This window comes from Dothidotthia symphoricarpi (genome assembly GCF_010015815.1).
Source record: "Dothidotthia symphoricarpi CBS 119687 unplaced genomic scaffold P153scaffold_1, whole genome shotgun sequence".
Classification (NCBI taxonomy): domain Eukaryota; kingdom Fungi; phylum Ascomycota; class Dothideomycetes; order Pleosporales; family Dothidotthiaceae; genus Dothidotthia; species Dothidotthia symphoricarpi.
The window spans coordinates 1,057,613-1,079,811 of record NW_022985008.1 but is presented as its reverse complement, the minus strand read 5'-3'; the positions used below and the strand labels follow the sequence as shown (position 1 = coordinate 1,079,811).

The following is a 22,199-nucleotide window of genomic DNA, read 5'->3' as shown; positions in this document are numbered from 1 at the left end:
AGGAGCTTAGATAGAAATACCTATAACAAGAGCTATAATTCTATATAAACTACTAAGCTTTAAATACTATTATATATAAAAATAGATATTTCTTTCTACTTATTTATAAGATACTATTCTAAATTACTAAAGTAAAATAGTTTATAAAGGTAGATATTATCTAAGCCTTCTACTAGATATATATAGTAGAGGGAGATAAATAGAAAATAGTATTCTATACCTAATTTAGGCTATATAAATAGCTAGTTACTTTATTTAGCCTTACTAATACTTCTAGTAAATTCTAATAATATATTAATTAAGTACTTTAGAAAGACTTAGATATATACTACTTAGCCTATATAAATAATATACTTATCTACTTAGATAGATTATAGAAGGATTATAAATACTAGGTTAAAATAATTATTTAGAAACTTAAGGTAGTAGGCTTATAACTAGATATTAATAAATATAACTTTAGTATTAAGAAGACTAAGTACCTAGAGTTTATAATAGAGGTAGGTAATAGTATTTAAATAAACCTAGAAAAGATAGTAGTAATTTATACTTAGAAATAGCTAAAAAGTATTAAAGGTATTTAAAGTTTTATAGAATTTACTAACTTCTACTAATAGTTTATTAAGGAATTCTTAGAAATTATTACCTTACTAACTAAACTTACTAGAAAAAGAGTAGTATTTTAATAAAAGGAACTCTAGAAAATAATATTTTTTAAACTTAAAAGTACCTTTATTTCTAAGCTAGTATTAGCTAACTTTAACCTAGACTTAAAAATAGTAATAGAATATAATACCTTTAAGTAAGTAACTAGTAGAGTTCTTTTATAGTTTAAAAAAAATAGGCTACTCTATATAGTAGTATACTACTTAGTAAAGAATATAGTAGCTAAGGTAAACTATACTATATATAATAAAAAGCTGTTAGCTATTATAAAGTATATTAAGTAATAAAGTACTAAACTCTAGTAAGTTCTAAAGTTTACTATTATTATAAATTATAAAAACCTAAAGTATTTTTATACTATAAGGCTGCTATTTAAAAGGTATATACGCTAGTTAAATATACTTAGCTAATTTAATTTAACCTTTATATACTATCTAAGGAAAGTTAATAAAAGAGCTAATATACTTTTCTAAAAAGAAGAGAATCTACTAATAAGCTAAAATAATAAGTATATAAAGATAAGAAAATTTTAGCTTTTATAGCTATATATAAGAAGCTAACTCTAACTTAAAGAAAAGAAAAAGGTAGATATTTTATTCTACTACTAAATATAAAGTCTATAGCCTTAGAAACCTAATAATATACTTCTAGTAGATAATAACTCTTTACTAGAACTTAATAGTATACTTATAAGAATTACTACTAACTCTACTCTAGCCTATAACAGCTTAAAGGAGCTTAAAAGAATATAAGAAGTTATAGCTAAAAATAACCTAATATATAGAAAAGTAAAAGAGGCTATAAAAATAAGTTAGAAAAAGTTCCTTCTAAACTTAAACTTAAAAGTCTTATTAGTAAAGTATACTATTAATAAAAAAAAGTTTCTATACTACTAAAAGTAAAAATAGGTACTAGATTTAAAAAAACTATATACTAAAATTATTTTAGAAACCTATAAATCTTTAGCTGTAGGCTATCTAGGCTATAAAAATACCTATATAATTCTAGCTTATAACTACTTCTTTCTAAAAATATTATTTATAATAAGGTAATTTATCTAAAACTATAATATATATAAAAGAACTAAGCCTTAAAGGAAACTAAAAAAAGAACTACTAAAACTACTTCTTCTTCTAAATAAAGTATAAAAGAAAATTTTAATAGACTTTATTATTAATTTACTTATAAGTAATAAGTACTAGTACCTTATAGTAGTTATAAATAGGCTAAATAAAGATATAATACTTATTTTATTAAAAGATCTAAATATTTAAATAGTAATAAAAGCTTTTATAAAAAGAGTAGTAGCCTACTATTAACTCCTAGATACTATTATATCTAACTATAGTAGCTAGTTTATTAAAGATTTTTAGAAAACCTTCTATAAAAAATTAAGTATTACCTATTAAGTATTTACTAGCTACTATCTAGAAACTAACAGTACTACTAAAAAGATAAATAGTACTATAAAATTCTACTTACAGGCCTATATTAATTAGAAATAAGATAACTAGGTACTAATATATTTTACTACTTAAATTACTATTAAAGAAAAGAATATAGTATTTACTAGTATTAGCCTATTCTTTTTATAATATAGATATAATATAGATATAGTATAAGAAGATATAAAATAGGTAATTTAGTAATAATATTAAAGGCCTAATAATCTAAAAAAGTTAGCTAAAATACTTACTATAAAATTTATAAAAATACTAGATTATATATAAGTAAGAATAGTAAAAGCCTAATAACTTTAAGAAATCTAGGCTAACTACTATTAATAAGAAGTACTATAACTATAAGAGGAAAACTAAGTATAGCTATAGTATAAAAAATACTTTTTTAATAGTAGGCTAAGTAAGAAACTAGACTAAAAAAATATAAAGTTTTAGAAAAAGAAAGTAATCTTTCTTTATACTATAAAATTAAATACTTCTTTAGGTATTTACTTAGTATTTTATATAAATAGGCTATAGCTATACTCTAGAAACTCTCTAGTAGAATAAGATACTAATAATTACTAACTTAAGAGTATATTAGAAAATATTAATAGAGAACTAGAAAACTACTAAAAAATTAAAGAAATTATAAGTAAAAAGTAGAAATAATATAGTAAAGAGTATAAGAAATAATACCTAGTTAAATAAAAAAACTATACTATAACTTTATAAGAACTAGTAAAAAACCTTAAAGAAGCTAAAGTACTAAATAGCTAGTTAGCCTTCTTTAAAGAAAAATAAAATAATACTAGTAAATTACTAAAAAATTTCTAAAAGGGTTCTCCTTATAAACTATAATAATACTAGAGCTTCTAGTAATAGTAGAGTAAAGGTAGAAGAAGTAATATTTTTAGTAATAAGTACTATAAGAAACTACTAGTAGTTTACTAATAAATACTTTTACTAGAGCTAAGAATATAGATAGTTAAGAAAATTAAAATATTACTAAAAAAAAAAAAAGAGAAAATTAGTTAATAAGTATAAAATTAACTACCTATAAGTAGCTAGAGTATTACTAATAGAGTACTATAGGCCTAAAATACTATACTATACTAAGTATTTACTAAAATACTAAAGGAAAAACCTAAAAAACTACTACTATATTACCTTATCTTTACTACTAATAGTAGTATTATTCTTAAAAGTATTCTAATTACTAGTACTACTATTATTTTTATAAATAAGTAGCTCTTAAGGCTTAGAAGAAAGAGAAATAAGCTTAGTAATAATATTAATAAAATACTTAGTCTAACCTTTAGTAGTCTTAGCCTAGAAAAGTATAAAAATTAGCTAGAAAAGTAGTAAAACTAGAAAGAAAACTTACTAAAACTAAAATAGCTTTACTTTAATAATTAAGTATAGCCTAAATATTACTAAGCTTAATTATAATAGTATAAAAAAGTAACTTAGTAATAGTATTACTAAAGTTATTATCCTAATACTTAGGCTAACTAATAGACTTCTTCTTAGTTTCTTACTAAGCCTTAATAAGCCTAAGACCTAACTTATTAAAGTATAAAGTAATAAACTTTATAGATATATTACTAGAAAAAATAGTAAAGAAACTATAGAAAAAGATAACTTTAGCCTTAAGCTAATTAGAAACTTACTTAAAAGTTAACTAGTAGTACCTAAGTAAAGGTAAATATTACTTATCTTATAATAAGTAGTATACTACTTTTAAGAGTAGTAATTATAGAACTACTTACTCTTTTTAAAAATATAAGTCTCTCTATCTTTTAGAAGATAGTAGGTATAACCTAAGTAAATAGGTAGCTAGAGAGGCTAGTAGCTCTTAGTAATAGAGGTAGAAGTAAAGGTAGAGATAATACTAGTAGTAATAAATAAGTAAGTAGTAAGGTATAAAACTAATAAAATAAGAAGTTAGTAAAGAAAAGAGTAGATTTAATAGACTAAATAAACTTATAAGTAAAGGTAAGGCCTTCTTATTACTCTTAGTAGTAAAATAAGTCTACTTTCTTACTAAAAACTTCTTTAAAGAGCTAGTAGCTATAGAAAAAAACTTAGAAAATAATATAAGCTTCTTAAGTAAACCTACTATTATAGTAGTAGGTAAAATAGAAGTTAAGGTAAGTAAAGTTAGTATAGCTATAATAAAAATTATATATAGAGGTAAGTTAACGTATTATATTATAGTAAAGTTAAAATATAAAATTTTTTACTAAAAGGAGGCTTATATAATAGGCTAGACCTAGTAGAACCTTAGTAAGTAAAGCCTTAGAGCTTAGCTACCCTAACTACTAATACCTACTAGAAATAGCTAGTACGCTACTAGAAGGACTATAAGTAAAGAAAAACTAGTACTATAGATTCTTAGTAAATTTATCTAATTTATACTAGTAACTACTCTTAGAGTTAGCTCCTTACACAGCGTATATAGTTAATAAGGTTACTATACTTAAAGAAGTAACACTATATAATAATTAGAATTTATTATTAATTAATTATTAATTAATTATATACTATAGAAATAACTACCTTTAATATCTATATAGTAGTAAACCTTACTAATATAGATAATAAAGTTATTATTAATATTAAGTATAAATAGACTAATACCTATAGAAAGAGTTAGTAGAGCGTAATAGTCTTTATAGTTTTACTATAATTAATTAATAATTAATTTATAATTAATTTAAGTTACTTATATTTCTATCTAAGATAGTGTATAAGTAGTTAGCAGCTATAGTAGCTATAGGTAGGTAAGTATAGAGTTAGTATAATATTATTATAATATAGTTTATTAAAATTAATTAAGAATTAATTAATAATTAATTTATATTAATTTGCTTATCTTAGCTCTTACCTAAGCGCGCGTATTAATACCTTAGCATGCTATGTCTTAGCGCACCCTTGGTCACATGGCCTGCTTCCTGCTAGGCCAGCAGCTAACCGAGGCATGACGTCACCGAACTAGGGACTTCTCCATCGAACATCTCTCTTTCTACACCTTACCTCAATGCTTAAACGCGATAAAAGCGATGTCATCGAACCACAGCAGATTATATCCAGATGGGCTTTTCCTATTCCCCACTCCTTAACGAACTTTGGTCACATATGAGGGACTGCGCCTGCCGCCTGCGCGCAGTGTATGGCCAAGCTCGATATCGTTCTCCAGGATTCGTGTGGATAATCAACTTTCGTGGAGATTGCTAAGAAGTACCGCGCCCATCACGACTGACTTGAGAGGCAGCTATATCCTTGCGTCATACTCGAAGCCTCCAAGGCAGCGCATGCCCAGGTTCACATCGCATTGTTGGTGGGCACTGAAGTTGGACAGGAACACTCGTACTCTTGATGGGATGAACTCATACTATCCCAGAGTTCGTTGATTTCGAATTTACGAGACACCCATCAGTGTCTGTCTTGGATTGATTCCCACCTACCGAGGAAAACAACAAGCCACGCGGGCTTCAGCTTAGAGAACGCCGACTGGTACAGAAGAGTGTTCAACCCTTGGCAGCGATCTCAACAAGCGACGTCCCGACGAGAAGTGGCTGTCCACTGCAGGAACAAACAACACAGGTCGTTTCAGATCTGCAGCACGGGAAAAATCCCTATTGGTCGGTGACGTATAAGTGAAGTAAGACTAAGAGAAAGACACAGCCTGTCAGTATGATACCAGGTTGACGGACGATAAGCACGTTGTCACCATTCGTGGGAGTTGACTTTACATTTTTCTTATCACTTCTGACGCGTAATCTTTCCTGACCACTGACCTCTACGCTCCCTACATCCAGACTGCCGGATAGTTTGTGGCTTCAGTCTCGTATTTCTCTACTTCGATCTTTCGTAGCACACACATAGTGTGACCTGAAGAACACGCGTTAGCTCTGTCTACATTCCTTCATATTCCAAACCCTGTAATTTTTCAGCATGGGTTTTCTTTACCTGTACGTAAGATTGCGTGGCTTGGGTTGAACCGCTGACACTCTACTTGCTTATTCCTACATTCAAACCACGCGTCTCGTGCCAACACCTCAACCAGGACACACCTTCCGCATCCTCTCAGTAAACGACACGAGTCCCGAGCGCGTGGTTCCAAGATCAAAAGACGTCGAAGGAGCCGAATGATGATGGTGCAGCGTCCTAATCGTTGATTGGGCACGGCTGTTAAATGACCGACCCACTAAAATACAGCCGGCAGCCGGTTTACAGCCCTAGCAAATACCAGCGCATATGTGACATCAGCTGGACCCTGACATTTGATATGTTTCCAAGACCGATGGCGTCTTCAACATTTTGTATAAAAATCTCGACGCGGTATAGCCCGGAATTTCTTGTGCATTCGTCTGTCTCAAGCATTCCTTACTCATTGCATTGTCTATATTACCTCTTCTCTGTATATACCTTGACATTTGTACATATCATCCCTTCTGCAAAGTTCTGCATCATCCGTATATCAACATGAAATCATTCAGGAAGTTCATCAACAAGCGCCGGCAAAGCTATCAGCAGAGCAAACAAGGAGGAAACAGCTCGGCTTCAGCTTCTGCCCCAGCTCCAGCTCCGGCTTCTGCTCCGGCTCCGGCGCCCGTCCAGCACGAGGTGCGCGCTGCAGCTCCAGCCAACAATCAGCAAGTCCTCGCTCAAGCGGCGCCAGGCACTTTGCAGGTAGCATTGCAGAACAAGTCAAGCTCGAGCAACGCCTACGCATATATCACTGGTCTTGGAATCAACAACAACAATAAGCCGCTTTTCATTCAGTCCAACGGCAGCGTTTATTATCCTGATTCACCCTCGAAGATTCAATCGCAACTACAAGCTGATGTCGCAATTCCACTCGGCGCACCAGGAAATACAGTCAATGTCTTTATTCCAAAGATCGCCGGTGGACGTATATGGTTCAGCATCGACGCGAAGTTGACCTTTCTGCTCAACCCTGGACCTGCGGTCGTGGAGCCTAGCGTATCAAACCCATCCGACCCTAATTTCAACATCAATTGGACATTCACCGAATTCACCTACAACGATGCCCAGCTCTTCGCCAACATTTCCTACGTGGATTTCGTCAGCATTCCCATCGCGCTCAGCCTAACTAACACGCAAGGCAAAACGCAAACAGTGCCCGGCATGAACGCGAATGGTCTGCAAACCGTAGTCAACGAGCTGCGCGCCCAAGCGCAAACCGACGGCCGACCTTGGGACAAGCTTGTCTACCAGAACAACGGGCAGGCACTACGCGTTCTCAGTCCCAACAACCTCCTCGTCGGCAACGCGAACGCATGGGGAAACTACTGGGACGCATACACTCAGGCAGTCTGGAACAAGTACCGTAACGAAGACCTCACCATCAACACACAGGCCGCAGCCGGAAATCTCACCGGTCGCGTCGTTAACAACGAACTCCAGCTTGGTCAGGCTGGAAATTTTGGAATGCCTTCGGCACAAGACATATTCAGTTGCAGCACTGGCCCATTCGCCACTGGATCAAACCAGGCGCGCAATGCTGTCATTCCGAGACTGGCAGCGGCTTTCAATCGTAGCACCTTGTTGAACACGCCTGGCAATCAGTTCCCGAACGGAAGCAACCCATCGATGTACTATCTGGATAAAGGGACCACTAACCACTACTCTAGGGTGGTGCATCAGGTGCAGAAAGATGGGAGGGGGTATGCGTTTCCGTACGACGATGTGGTGCCGAATGGTGGACAGGATGTTGCTGGCACGCTGTTCGATGGAAGCCCGCAGTTGTTTACTATTGCCGTTGGTGGAAACTAGCGCTAAGTAGATGCGAGTTGGGGGGTGGTCAAATTTGCAATACCCTTTTTCGTTGTGCTGGTTTTGTTTGCCTGGTGTTTGGAAAGGTTGAGGATGTGGCATAGCCACATGTACATAGACGAGTGGTTACATATATATAGTTTGATCGGATACTAGTCTCAAGATAGTAGTCTACGCGTAAACTCATTTTCTCGGTTCGGTTCGCTTTGGCGTGGGCTAGTAAATGGTGAGGCTTGAGTAAAGCTTATGTGAGGTCAGAGCGAGTGTTTATCGACGGCCTCCAAGTTTTCACCGTGCGATATATCGACCTCACTAGATAATGCCCGTCAAAAGCAATTCCTCGCCATTTATAACAAGAAACCAAGGTACTATTGCCCATCCAGACCCACAAGCTCAACGAACATAACTCCCAACCTCTATCCCCTCCGCCTCTCACCCCGCGTCCAAAAGCTAATCCCCCCACCCCCTCACCACACCACAAAGATTCACCTCTAAGCCAAAAACCCGCCCTCCCTCCACCCCGCAACAAACGCCCTAACCAGTCCCTCCCCCACCGGCCCAACACCAGCCAGCGTCTCCGAATGCGCCCTAGCCTTCGCCGTGCCCATCAAAAGCCCACCACAGCTCATCCGCACGAAATTATCCTCCAAAAAGTCAACGAGCAAATGCGCCGGATTCGCCCCATCGGGCGCGTTGTCCTCTGCGCGCGGCCACTCGCGCACACGGCGCAGCCACTCGTGCAGCGGGATGATCCCCGTAGTGTCTTGCGGGATATGCAGTGCGTCGGCCAGCACGGCGATCACATCTGCCCAGGGTTGGCGCACGGGGTTGTCGATGTGGTAGATGGGGTGTAGGGCCACGGCGTGGGGTTGTGCGCAGATGTCGAGCAGCGAGCGGGCGATGGCGTCGGCGGGCGTCCAGCCCAGTGAGCCTGGGAGATCGGGTAGGGCGCGCAGCGTCTGCGACGACTTTATCATAAAGGGCACGTGCTCCATGGGGTTCCAGTGCGCGTTTGTGGCGCTGCCGGCGATCTGGCCGAGGCGGATGGTGGCTGCGCGGAAGCGGTCGGTGTGCTGGTGCAATGTGGCGTCGAGCATGCGCTCGCAGATATACTTTGCGTCGCCGTAGCCGGTGGGGAGTACGCTGGCGATGGGGACGCGCTGTTCGGGGACGACGGGGGAGTTGGTTAGGAGGGGGTGTGCGCCGACGGTTGCGATGGAGGAGATGAATAGGAAGGTTACTAGGTCGCTGCGTGGGCGGTGGAGGGAGATGGCCTGCGCGAGGGAGAGCATGTGCGCCATGATGCGGAGCTGGGGTTCGAAACGCTTGACTGTCCATTTCGAGTGCATGAGCCACGCGTTGTGGACGATGTGCGTTACGTTCTCAACGAGCGAGGCGTATTGCTCGTCGGATAGACCGAGATTGGTGGGCTGGGAGAGATCGGTTTCGTAGACAAGTAACTTTGCCAGGGCTTCGGGGGCCAGCTCGACGCCCTTCTTGCGTAGGGCTTGGTTCTGCCGTTCGAGCGGATCCTGCTTGCTTCGACGGTTGAGACACACGACGCGCTCGACGTCTGGCCGCATCGCCGCTTCGGCGACCAAGTGCGCGCCTAGACCACCCGTGGCACCTGTTATCAGAATCCATTTGGCTTGGGGGTTGTAGGGAGATTTGCTGTTGGTAGAAGGCCAGTGTGGCTGGAGGTTCTCTCCAAAGCCCTGCGTCAAGTCACGGACGTATTTCGCGACTAGCTCTTCACGCTTCGCGCAATCGATCGAGTTGCTCTTCTTGAGCCGGTAGCTTACTGGGGTTGCGTTCTGCACTGGGTGTACGCTCCCGGGCCCTGCTCTGGAAAACTGTCAGAACTTGATCAACGATGAAATGAAGATGAAGCGAGGGAAGTGTCAGATCGAAGCACATAACTATCGGCAGAACCATTCGTTTATCCCGAGGGGCAATTGAACTCTTCTGTGGATAAGACCATGGGATTTGGTCGGAGGAAAGGGAAAACAAACACGCAGTGCAAACTCGATATAAAGAAAGGGGATTGTGATTCAATATTCGAAAACTCAAATGTACCTACAATTTTGTCGAGCTAGCAGCAGCAGCCAGTATCAACTTCTCAATCTCGCTCTCCGGCCTCGCGCCCTCAGTCCAGTCCACGCGACCATAGTCCACAGCCTGCAGATCAGTCTCCCACCTCGACTCATGGGTCAAGGCGTGCGTCCGACCGTCATCGAACATCCACCAGCCCTCAAAAAGCCCAAAGATGATATCGACCCAATAGGGCGTGCGTGTCATCTCGCCCATGAGAAGGAAGCCGTCAGGACGCAGGAATTTGCGCACGTTCCTCGTGCTCTCACAAAGAGAATGCGTCGCGTGGATCGCGTTGCTCGCAAGAACAAAGTGTTGAGTGCCTACCAAATCGTCTTCTGGCGCTTTTTCGATGTCGTGAGCCCGGAACCTCATCCACGGGTACAGCTTGCCCCATTTCTTGCGCGCCGCCGCCACAAAAGATGGCGCCAGGTCGGTGAAGGTGTATTCGATTGGGACCTGTAGTTGGGCTAGCAACGGCACGATGCGCCGTGTTGTGCCACCGGTGCCAGCCCCCATCTCCAAGATACGGAGCGGTTTGCTGTCGCTTATGACGTCTTGGCTGGCTCGAAGTTTCGCTGTGAGCCGCGTGAAAAAGTCTTCCATTTGCGTGTACAGCACTTGATTCAACGGCCACTCGCCGTAAAAGGCACTAACGAGCTCCCGTCCTTCACTGCTACCAAAGATGAGCTTCACGCCGGTTGTCTCGCCCGAGAGCACCTGTCTCAGGTTGACGCCCGCGTGATACGTCAGTTTGTCCGCTGAGTGCTGGTCTGGGAAGCGTCGAAGCAGTTCCTCGTACACTTCCGCGCTGCTCCGCTGAGGGAGGGGCATTGCTGTCCGGGTAATGGCGTCTCCATCCAGCTTGATGATCTGCGTTTCGGTCTCGAGCATATCGTATAGGTAGTTCACAAAGTGGTCGTGCTCTTTGCCATATGGTATGCGTGGGAGTCGCTCGCCCAATCGCGCATGGTGGAATCCAGCTCCAAGTGCTTCGAAGGCTTCGAACGTCAGCAGCACCGCCAACTCGTTCTGCAGCGGCAGCACTTCAGACACATAATGTGCTTGCCCCACATCGGCGATGCATTCGTCCGTCAATTTCTTTGTCTCATTGAAGGCCTCCATAACGATTGTATGAGAGAGTTTGAGACCACTCGATTCGGAAGCTTCAAGTTCATCTTTTTCTACGTCCGACTCTGGTGATGGGGTCGTCGTATTGGTAGTGGCCCCGGCTCCATCTAAGGAAGTTGTGGTACTGGGAATGTAGTTGTCAGAGTCATCCTCGTTTGCATCCATGTCTACGCCTAGCGCTCCAGCCACGACTTTCATTAGATCGCGCATGTTGACGACGGTGAGGATTTCGTTCGCCGGGAGTGTGACATGCAGGGCGGTTTCGATCTCATGCACCATCTCCATGCCGGCTAGTGAATCAATGCCCAAGTCTGCCAGATCGCTGTCATCCCCGATCTCGGTGACTTCCAGGCCTGACAGATCCGCAATCACGGCCTTCACTCTCATTGTCAGGTCGTCTTGAAGCGACCGGTCGTTTGAGTTGGGCATTTTGGGCTCTACAACTGAGTTGGCTGGTGGTGGCGGTAGTGTTGGGACCTGAAGTGCGGCTGAAGGTAGATTGACTTTCTCCAGCCTACTAGATGATTTAGGCGCACTGATAGGCTCAAGCATCGTCGACTCAGTCGGTACCTTGGCCAGCCACTCCGGCCCAGTCAGACGCGTGAGCATCTTCTGCATGGATGGCTTGGAAATTTTGACGTAGGCAATGCCAAGGATGACCTCGACCAAGGCACCATCCGTAGCATCGAAGACGAAGACATCCGTCAAAGACAATTTATCGGACGGACGGTGATGCGTCGCGAAGACATGGAACTCTTTCGGTGGTTGGACCGCTGTGCGAGGTGACCGGATCCATTGGTCGATGCCATTGGCAAGATACACGTCATTGGGAGACCGATCTGTCATGCAATTGACCCAGAGGCCACCCAGCTGGCAGAAGGTATCAGCAAGGTAAGCATCAAACCGAGGTGTTTGATCAGAGTCCAAATTCTTCCGAATGACATGACCAGCCGATTGATTTCCGTGAGCAACCATCTTTTGCAAACCGCGGTACTCGTCACCGTAGTCAACAATCTCAGAAAAGATGCGGTAAATGTTACGGTTGGCGAGTACCTCGTCGACTTCAGCGCTCTGCAGAAGATCTACCGCACGATGATGGCCGAATAAACGTTCAAAATGCACCAGCTGGCGCTTCACTGATGCATCACTGGCATGGCTGAAGATGATTTTACCTGTTGTATGTACCATTCGGGACTTACTCTGGTTCTCAGTACTGAAGACCTCGAACCGCCACTCGAGCCCTCCTGCTACGTCATTGTTGACCTCGATCCACGTTGTGCGCGAGGAGTTTGCACAAACTGGTGACTGGTACTGAACATCCTGTATTTGTGGCTCATGCTCGGGCCGGAGTTGAGGTTGAATACTACCAATAGCTTCGATCACGAAGGATATTTGCATGGTTGCAGGACATATAGGCGCCGTCTGGATGGTGAAGTGCCCTGACAAGAGATTCTTGTATTTTTCAGTCGCCGTGTTGATCTGGAATCGTGCCTGCTTCTGGGTTGATCCATCCAAGAAGCCAAAGAAAGTCAAGAGCTCCTCAGGTTGCTTGTCCGCCTCAATCAAGTTCTTGGCCGCTTCATCTGTCGATGTTGGTAGTGCCTTGGGCAAGGTCTTCAGCTCCATCCAGTGTCGTGCGTTCGGGTCAAACTGGTAGGGTGGCAGGAGTAACGGCTCGATGTCCGCTTGGTGGCGCCTCTGCAGCCCATGGTGCGCCCAATGCTGCACGTTTATGTCGGCTTTCCAGAGAGACATGGTGGTGTCGGTTAGCTTGTTCCAGCCATCGTCACAGTTGGCCATGTTGAGGCCATGGAACGTGCTCGTGCCTTTGACACTTGAATTTCCGAGGGCACGGGAAGCCATGGCCGTGATTGTGGAATTTGTGCCAGCCTCGAGGAAAACGCAAGGAGATGAGGCATGCCGCCTAGCTATGCGCTCTAGAGCATGGTGGAAGTAGACAGGATTGCGCATGTGGTCTGCTACTGACCTCGCCGACAAGTTGGTCTGGGATGATGTAGGTTCTACAGCCCGCTCAAGAGGTATGACTGGCTTGCGGAAAGTCAATCCTTGAACACCTTGCTCAAGACGATCAAGAAGCGGATCTACGAGGGCAGAGTGGAAAGCATTCGTCACATTCAACCTCTTGCTTTTCGCAGTCTTAGTGGGCAACTCACGGAGCCGGGCGTCGACGGCGTCGATGGCACTGGTGGAACCAGCGAGGGTGAAGCTCCTTGGCCCATTGTAGCAAGCGATACTGGCAGGCTTGTCCGGATGCCGACTGTTGGCATCGAGGAGCAGTTGCTCGACGTCATTGCGATCGGCTTCGATGGCCATCATGGCTCCTTTGTCAGAGCCCCACGCATCCTGTACGATGGTAGCCCGACGCACGATCATTCTCAGCGTATCCTGTAGAGAAAGGACTTGGGAAACACAGAGGGCCGTCAGCTCACCAAAGCTATGGCCGACCAGGACAGCTGGACGGATGCCCGAGTCGATCCAGGCGCGGGCACAAGCATACTGAATGGCGAAGAGGGTTGTTTGCAGCCGGACAATATCGGCAATGGGGGTGCGTTGGAAGATGAGGGGGAAAATGGAGGGGCGTCCAAGCGACTGCAGGGCTGTGTCAACATTGTCAAGGTGTTTACGGAGCAGAGCGACGCTGTTGTAGATGTGAGGGTCGAGGCCAATGTAGGTGGAGATTTGACCGCCAAAGCACAAGATGACTGTGTGGTTAGTTTCGGGCGTGGCAGAAGGAGAAGTATGTCCTTTCTCAAGCGTGGCCAAGCGCTGGTCCAACTCGGTCACAGAGGCAGCAGTGAAGAGGAAGCTCTGCCCTAGGGCGCGGTCACTCTGGTGGGCGAGATTGAAGGAAATGTTGGTAAGAGAGGGAGAGGGAGAGATGGTGGAGCGCGCAAGGAAGCGTCGCAAGGCTGTTGCGCCACGACGGAGGCTGTGCGCATCGAGGCCGCTAAGCCAGAAGGGGTATGGACAGTCCTTCACGTGTTCTACTAGTCGTGCTTCCTTCGCAGCGAACGACGGGGCCTGCATGACAATCATCGAGGCATTGGACCCCGAGGCACCGTAGTTGTTGATGAGGGCTACGCGAAAGTCGACATCCCACGGCTGGAGACGGCGCGGGATGAACATGTGGTCGCTGGGCTGCGCGTTGAGGGCAGGATTCAGCGCGTGGAAGCTAGCCTGGGGCGGCAGCATGCGCTTGTTCAGCATCAGCAGCGTCTTGACGAGGCTGACGATGCCAGAGGTGCACTCGAGATGCCCCACGAGCCCCTTCACCGAGCTCACCATCAACGGCGTGTCAGGCGTACGCTTCGGCCCGGCGAGCGTCTGGCGGATGCTGTCGTACTCGGCCGGGTCGCCGACTGCCGTGCCTGTGCCATGAGCCTCGACGACAGAGATCTGCGAGGGCTTGACATGGGCCTTGGCGGTGACGGTGGTGAAGAGGTCTGCCAGCGACGGCACGTTGGGCACGAAGATGGGCGTGCAGTTCTGGTTCTGCTGCACCGCCGTCGCAGCGATGACGCCCAGGATCTGGTCACCGTCTGCCACGGCCTGGCTCATCTTCTTCAGCAAGACGGCGCCGACGCCCTCACCGCGACAGTAGCCGTCAGCAGCAGCGTCAAAGGGCTTGCACTGGCCGGTTGGGCTCAGGAACGAGCCTGCCGCCAGATTCTGGAACCACGCCGCCGAGGTCATCACGTGTGTTCCGCCTGCGAGCGCTGCGTTGCACTCGCCCGACAGGATGGACTGACACGCTTGGTGGACAGCGACTAGTGAAGAGCTGCATGCCGTGTCGATTGTGAGGGCCGGTCCCGTCCAACCCAGGAAGTGCGACACCTTGCCCGCAATGAAGCCTTGCAGGTTCCCCGTGGCCGTGAAGGCGTTGGCGGCGTGGCACCCGACATTGGACTCGTAGTCGCCGAGGCACACGCCCACGAAGCAGCCAACATTGCCGTCACGCTCTCGCGCCTCTCTCGCAAAGTAGCCGCCCTGCGCGGCTGCCTGGTATGCCACCTGCAGGATCTGCCGTTGCTGCGGGTCCATGGCCGCGCTCTCACGTGCGCTCTTCTTGAAGAAGCGGTGGTCGAACTGATCATGACCACGCACCAGGTTGGCGAACCACGTGCGGTCCATCTTGTTGTCCGCCGCCGTCCGGAAGGGCGTGTCGGCAAAGGAGAAACGCTCCGAGGTGCTGACATCACGGTGCTGCGATTGCCCCTCGACCAGCAAGTCCCAGAACTCTTCGACATCGTCGGCCCCGGCAACCTTGCACGCCATGCCGACGACGGCAATGTCGCTCTCCCTCCACAGCCGATCGGAATGCCTGTCTGCTTTGCCGCCCTTTCGATTGGCATCATCACGTGCGTCTGCGGCGTGTACGACTTGTATGTTCGACCGGGACGTCAGTGACAGAGGCACGCTTCGCTCGGGTCCGAAGGAAAGGACCGACACGCTTTCGCCCTTTTCTCTGAGCGCAGTGGAGAAGGTGTCAAACCACCGAGGAGGTTGTTCCAGAATGCTTCGCAGCGCGTGCACGTGTAGCGCGCCTTGGCTCACATGGCTTCCGTCAATGCCGTTTACCCACGAAGGCATTTCCAGCGCCGTGGCGTCCGCAAGCTGGAATTGGCTGTGAGAATCGCAAAAAGCAACGAGCTGCTCGACAAGGGCCGAGTTGCGTGCTGAGTGGAAGGCTCCATACAGGCCAAGCTCCGTAACACCAAGTCCTGCGGCTTTGAGTCTTCGAACCAAATCAAGCAGGGAAGCTGCTGGCGTTGTCACGGTGCTCCGTTTCTCGTCGTAGTAGACGGAGACATATGCCTGGGAGATGTGTCAGATTTGGAGGGAATTGCATTTGCCAAGGGACGTCGTTACCTCATCAAAGTCTTCCAGAATCTCTTCTAATTCTTCACCTCCTCTCTCCGCACTCCAGGCTACACTCAGTGAGCGCGATCGTCCACCCTCGAATGCTGCGTCCTGGCTGTCCACCACCAAGCCAACGAGCATGCCTAGTCGTACAGCGGCTGCGCCATATCTTCGAAACTCATTCATGCTATGCGCACTCGACACGGCAAACGAGCTCAAGATCCCGGTGCACAAGCCCAGCGTCTCAGTCTCGTTTTTGCTCGTCGGCCAGTCGTCCAATCCGCCATCTCTGTCGATATTGGAGTGACGAACAAAGGCAGCATACTGAGTCAATTGGTCGATGACCACAAGGGGGATGAGAAGAGCATTAGGTAGTGGAAACGTTGTGTCCAAGGGACGGCCGGTATGAAACGCTTCTTGGAGATCGGCCAGCTGTTTGCAAGCTAGAGCTCCAGAATTGTAGAGTGATGGGAGTTCCGACGATATTCTTTCGCAGTCCTGCGGGAGCTGTCTGACCACATCAACGAGCCAGGTATTGTTGTCGTTATCTACCACGGATTTACGAACCTGCGCTAACGCAGAGTCGTCGAAGGAGAGGGCGAGGGATCCAAATAATAAAATGCTGGGTTCCGCCTGTCCATGAGGGGAGTTGGTCGTTCGGTCTGCCATCTTCATCGCTGGGTACGCATGCTTGAACTGACTGGCGGTTGCTCTAGGCGAATGGAAGTTGATGACGTGCACTCAGAGTTGGATGTTGAATTCCTCTTGTTTTCTCGTTCAAGTCTCTCTCTGTATTCATTATGTACCAGAGCTACAATAACCTATACTCGAATCACACAACCCCACCCAGCTTACCCTATTAACGTTTGACATTTGCCTATTTTCGGGTAATATCCAATGGGTAGGATGTTCCCGTGTTTCGGACTATTTTCGGGCTTTTATTATTCATATATTGACCGTGGAATTCACAACGCAATAGTCTCACAGGCCGCGCACTTCCAGATCATCCCAGAGACCTAAAACTTGAGAATTAAAAACTCCGGACCAGATCAAACCACTAATTGTCGTCCGAGTGGGTCCCAACTACTCTTTCAGCTGATACGCGTCATAAGTTTTGTTCATTTTTTTGAAAGCCTTATTGAGGTACATTCTATGACAGTCATCAAAAGCACCAAGCCTGTAATGGAATCTGAGGACCGTTTCATTACGGCCTTGCTCAAAGTTCACCACTGTACCCGTAGGTCATAAATTGATGCTCGACAGTTAACTTACCATGGCCGTCGACTCCCTCACGCCTTCATCTGGGCCACATGTTGCTATTGTCGGGGGAGGCATTGTTGGAGTCATTCTCACGCTTGGTTTGCTGCGCCAGAATGTCGAGGTGCGCTTGTACGAGCAGGCGGCTGGGTTCCGAGAGATCGGGGCTGGGATCGCGTTTTCGGAATGTGCACGTCGCTGCAGTGCGTAACAATACCCACAACATACTTGATGCCGTTATTTGAGAAGCTATAATGTGGTATCTGACATGTTAGAGTAGTGGAGTTGATGGACCCGGCCATTATCGATGCCCTGAGACGCTGTGGCGCCGTGTCTGTGTCTGACAAGGCCAGTGAGGATGACTACTTGCGCTGGATAGACGGATACAACCAGCACAGTGTCGACGATCCCTCATACCAGAAATCACTGGCTCAGATTGGTGGCAGCGGTTTCAACGGCTGTCGACGAGACCAGTTTCTCGAGGAGCTTGCAAAGGATATCCCGCCCGGGGTGATTGTGTTCCAGAAGCGCTTAGACGTTTTGACGCAGGAAGAAGACGGGAAAACACTACTGGGCTTTGTCGATGGAACAACAGTCAAGGTCGATGCTGGTATGGCTGTCAACCCCTCTCTGTTGCTGCTAGTGCGTGTGTGTATTCACTGACTACAACACAGTCATCGGATGCGACGGCATCAAGTCACGCGTCCGCCAACATCTCTTTGGCGCCAACAACCCGGCCTCGTTCCCGCAATACACACATAAAGTAGCATACCGCGGCCTCGCGCCGATGGACTGTGCCGTAGAGGTACTCGGAGAGTGGAAAGCACACAACTTCCACCACCACGTCGGCCCAGGCGCGCACCTAACGCACTACCCAGTCGCCAACCACACCGCGCTGAACGTAGTCGTTTTCCTCTCCGATCCGAACCCCTGGCCAGATCCCGCGGCCATGGTCGCCGAGGGCACGCGCAGCGAAGTCGAAACGGCGCTGCGTGGCTGGCATCCGACTGTCCTCGGCGTCGTGGGCCTCCTACCCGCCACGCTTTCTAAATGGGCGCTTTTCGACCACGGCGAATATCCCGCGTCACGCTACAATGCAGGTCGTATCTGCATAGCGGGTGATGCTGCACATGCAAGTAGTCCGCACCACGGCGCTAGTGCATGCCTAGGTGTGAGTAACCCCCTACATAACACACTACCATCTCTAGCTACATCACTAACAACCACCAAACGAAAAGGTCGAAGATGCACTCTGCCTCACCACTCTCCTGGGCCAGGTCCGCACGCACACATCCCGCAATCCTAACACGCCACTCATGCATCACGCCCTCGACACCGCATTCGAGACTTTCGACGCCGTACGTCGCGCCCGCACGCAATGGCTCGTCAACAGTAGCCGTCGCGTGTGCGACTTGTACCATCAGGCTGAGTGGGCGGAGCCCGCGCGCTGGGTCAAGGCTGAGACGTGCTTTGAGGAGATAAGGGACCGGTCGTATAAGATTTGGGGGTTTGATGGCTCGGAGATGGTGAGGCGGACGGTGGAGGAGTTTGAGAGGAGGGGGGGGGGGGGTAGTTTGTAGGTCTGCTTTTGTGGGGGGAGGGTGTGGTTGTGCACTTTCTCATTGCCACTGATCTGAAGTTTGATTACTCAGCCCTTCGAAAGAGCATAAAAACTTACTAGTCGTATATCCGGGTTAGTCACTGCGTGTCTTCTAGTGGCTGTGCAATTAGGCAGGTTCCTAGATGTCACTACACAGGGATGAACAAATTGATTATACTAGTCTTGCATAGCATAAGCGGCAGTTTGAGCGGCTCAATCAGAGTAAGCGAGTGAAACTAGTTCTGTACAACAGTCGCGGAGAACTATGAGTATCTTGAAAATAGTCTCCGATTTATGCACCGGTGCGGACTTATCCCTGACGCCACAATATCAAAATGTAATTCAGGTCTAGCGAACGTCGAAGCAGGGCTTAGTATTAGACAGGATTATATCTTCCTGTCTTTTACGAGCGCTCAGTGTGACGATCGTCGTCTAGCTAGAATTTATAGGATGCCTGGTTCGGGGATTGTCGTGCATGATGCATGATGCGTGAAGGAAAGTATCGGTGGATCGAGGGTCGAATAAGAGTTATGCTAGCAGATTGGGCTCAGAGGGACCTGGGTGTTATGAAGTGGTTTATGTAGTAGACCCTCGTGGGTAGGAGCATTAGGTTAAGTACAATGGTAGATTTCGGTGTATTCTTTGTAGCATTCATTGTAGACAAGTTCAGGCTAGACTACTGAATGCGCAAATCCACGCTTTGGTCTCTTGATGTCAGGTCTTGATCTGTTCGCTGGGTTTATGTTTTTTATCTTCGCTTTCTCCTCCTCGATTTTGCTTCTAAAGACGCTGCACTCAACGAATTGTAGTTTGGAGTACGGATACCAAAGGGAACGAAACCCAAGATGACGCGATCAAAACCAAACGGCAACCCTCTACCAGGCTATACGCATAGAGACCAACCATCACCCCCGCTCACAAGCTCGGCATATGCCAACCAGCCAGATGGAGGGCTCGTAGCCTGGCTGCAAGTCTTGGGTGCCTGGATTCTATTCTTCAACACTTGGGGCGCCATGAACACCTTTGGCGTGTTCCAGACCTACTACGAAAGCGGCGTGTTGTTCAATCAGTCGTCGTCCAATATCGCATGGATCGGCTCGATTCAGGCTTTCTGCCTGCAGGTTACGGGTCTCGTCGCGGGCCCAATCTATGACCGTGGCGGGTTCAAGGGTCTCATTGTCACAGGCAGTGTCGGTGTGGCTCTGGGGTACATGATGCTTAGTCTGGTAACTTGGTCTGTCCGTCATTTGGGTGAAACTTGCTGATGGATTGTCGTCTAGTGCAAGGAATTCTGGCAAGTCGTTCTGGCTCAGGGATTCCTTATTGGGATCGCCGAAGGGTGCCTCTTTACACCTATGATTTCGATCCTCCCAACTTACTTTAGTGCGAGGTTGGGCCTTGCTACGGGTATCGCGTCTTCTGGCTCCTCCATGGGCGGGGTCATCTATCCTATTGTGATAAAGAGCTTGATGTACAAGATTGGCTTTAGCTGGACGACTCGAGTGCTTGGCTTCATGGCGTTCGGTATGCTACTGGTTCCTGTCTTTTTGATGAAGGAACGCGTCAGACCCACTACGAGGGTAGCCCGGGCGCTCATCGACCGTTCTGCCTTTACCGACCAGCCATTTATCATCTTCATACTTGCTACGTTGATCGGCTTCATCGGCTTGACCATTGCGCTGTTTTATCTCTCCTCGTTTGCTCTGACCCAGAGAATCACTGACGAGGACTTCGCCTTCTATATAGTCCCATTGTACAACGCCGCATCTGTGTTTGGTCGCATTGCGCCGAACTTTCTTTCCGATAGAATTGGTCCGTTCAACGTTATAGCACCCTGTGCTATGATTACAGGCGTTCTAATGTTTTGCCTCGTCCCTCTCCGTGCCGGGCAAGTCGGCGCGATGGTTACTTTGACCGTACTCTTGGGCTTTTTCAGCGGGGTATTTGTAGCTATTCCTGGTACTTGCTTCCCCCGTTTAACAAAGGACAAAAGTATGCTTGGCACACGGGTTGGAATGGGATTCGGTGTCATCGGTTTTGGGATGCTTGTTGGAGGCCCTGGCGCTGGGCGAGTACTCAGTCCAAGTTCAAGCCCGACCGGGGCGCTGGATTTTACGGGACTATGGATCTTCGGGGGAGTGGCTGCAATTGCGTCTGGGCTCCTCTATTGTGTAGTTCGTTTCCTCCTAGCTGGATCCAAGCTGGTAGTCAAGGCTTAGCGATGGGTTGGTGGGAAGTAGCTCTAAACACTCCATTTGCCATGTTCGGGGGAGCTTACACATAGAATACTATCCGTCCATACAGAGTTTCTACAAGTGGTAATTAATGCAGACTCCTTGGGAGGTTCTAGCACTTTACGCTTAGCCGTACGCATCGAAATGATCAACTCGAAGTCTATACCTCAACAGAGGGGTTGACAAGATCAATAGTCCTACAATTTTTGTCCCGAACAGTCTGCATATGATCACCGAGAACACAGTACAATCGATGAACCCCATACTACTGGCTAACTCGCGAAGCCCTCTGCCATTTGGAAGATTGTATGCTACCCACAAAATATTCCTTCTAAATGCTAATCTGACTTGACTACGCGTTAGCTTTGCTTAAGTCTTTCACGCATAGCTATCGACCTTCTGTGAGACCCTTCTCCAAGTTCATACGCGTACTATTCTTTCCAATAAGCTTCTTGATGCTTCATACTACCCTACTTATCGAGTTCGGCTTCTGGAAGTGGTCTCCTCACAGTAATTGTATATTGCGATATTGCTCGTTACATTCACGACCTCGAACCGCTGGAACCAAGCGTATTTGTAGTCTACCAGGATCGTGTTTGATAACACATGTACAATGTCGCGATCAAAATCAAGTTCCTATTCTCCTCCTCTTCATTCAATTTCAAGTGCCAAAACTTCACAACGACCTCTCCAGCGAGCCCATTTACAGCTGCTTCCTCATAGCGCACAAGAATGGCACGATCGTAGCCTGATCGAGATCCCATACCCCACCTGCCGCAAACGGATCTTCGCTCAACTGGGCGCGGATATCAGCCTCGCTGTCTGCCTTCCATACCATGACGCTTCCCTTCAAAACAGCGGGCTCTCCGGTGCTCTTGGAGTGCGATGCAACCATCGGACCTGTCATGACGATATGCCCCGCGTCTATACGCGGCTTGTTGTGGGCCATGTGCGCAATCACATTCTCCTGGCGAGCTCGCAGGGCGTTAGGGTTGGATTGATCCGGGATTTGGATCAGCCAGTTGGGTTCGAAAGCCATCTTGCGAGTAAATGGTTGGTCAGGGGAGGTGGAAAAGATACGAAATAGTTTCACTG

At 46.5% G+C, this 22,199-nt stretch overlaps 6 protein-coding genes across 6 annotated transcripts; 4 read left to right on the top strand and 2 right to left on the bottom strand.

Annotated features, from left to right (window-relative positions):
• The first annotated feature begins 6,119 nt into the window (after positions 1 to 6,119).
• Positions 6,120 to 8,107, top strand: P153DRAFT_362488 (glycoside hydrolase family 64 protein). Its single transcript, XM_033667146.1, has one exon. It carries the CDS (start codon positions 6,597 to 6,599, stop codon positions 7,908 to 7,910), a length of 1,314 nt encoding a protein of 437 aa, XP_033529135.1. The 5' UTR covers positions 6,120 to 6,596; the 3' UTR covers positions 7,911 to 8,107.
• Positions 8,108 to 8,401: 294 nt separating this feature from the next.
• On the bottom strand, positions 8,402 to 16,769 carry P153DRAFT_392066 (putative polyketide synthase; the record flags this gene model as incomplete). The annotated part of the gene is made up of 3 exons (XM_033671120.1): positions 16,023 to 16,769; positions 9,991 to 15,968; positions 8,402 to 9,755 (listed from the first exon to the last, which is right to left on the bottom strand). The coding sequence occupies exons 1-3, from the start codon at positions 16,686 to 16,688 to the stop codon at positions 8,402 to 8,404; spliced, it is 7,998 nt and encodes a 2,665-aa protein (XP_033529134.1). The 5' UTR covers positions 16,689 to 16,769.
• Positions 16,770 to 17,060: 291 nt separating this feature from the next.
• Positions 17,061 to 18,590, top strand: P153DRAFT_362486 (FAD/NAD(P)-binding domain-containing protein). Its single transcript, XM_033667145.1, has 3 exons — positions 17,061 to 17,473; positions 17,551 to 17,880; positions 17,945 to 18,590. The coding sequence occupies exons 1-3, from the start codon at positions 17,287 to 17,289 to the stop codon at positions 18,574 to 18,576; spliced, it is 1,149 nt and encodes a 382-aa protein (XP_033529133.1). The 5' UTR covers positions 17,061 to 17,286; the 3' UTR covers positions 18,577 to 18,590.
• A 947-nt stretch (positions 18,591 to 19,537) lies between these two features.
• Positions 19,538 to 20,347, top strand: P153DRAFT_362485 (uncharacterized protein). The gene has a single exon (XM_033667144.1). The coding sequence runs from the start codon at positions 19,716 to 19,718 to the stop codon at positions 20,133 to 20,135; it is 420 nt and encodes a 139-aa protein (XP_033529132.1). The 5' UTR covers positions 19,538 to 19,715; the 3' UTR covers positions 20,136 to 20,347.
• P153DRAFT_278880 (monocarboxylate permease-like protein-like protein) lies at positions 20,226 to 21,089 on the top strand (the record flags this gene model as incomplete). The annotated part of the gene is made up of 1 exon (XM_033662984.1): positions 20,226 to 21,089. The coding sequence occupies one exon, from the start codon at positions 20,226 to 20,228 to the stop codon at positions 21,087 to 21,089; it is 864 nt and encodes a 287-aa protein (XP_033529131.1).
• Positions 21,090 to 21,807: 718 nt separating this feature from the next.
• Positions 21,808 to 22,143, bottom strand: P153DRAFT_279880 (YCII-related domain-containing protein; the record flags this gene model as incomplete). Its single annotated transcript, XM_033663046.1, has 1 exon — positions 21,808 to 22,143. The coding sequence occupies one exon, from the start codon at positions 22,141 to 22,143 to the stop codon at positions 21,808 to 21,810; it is 336 nt and encodes a 111-aa protein (XP_033529130.1).
• Between the last annotated feature and the right edge of the window lie 56 nt (positions 22,144 to 22,199).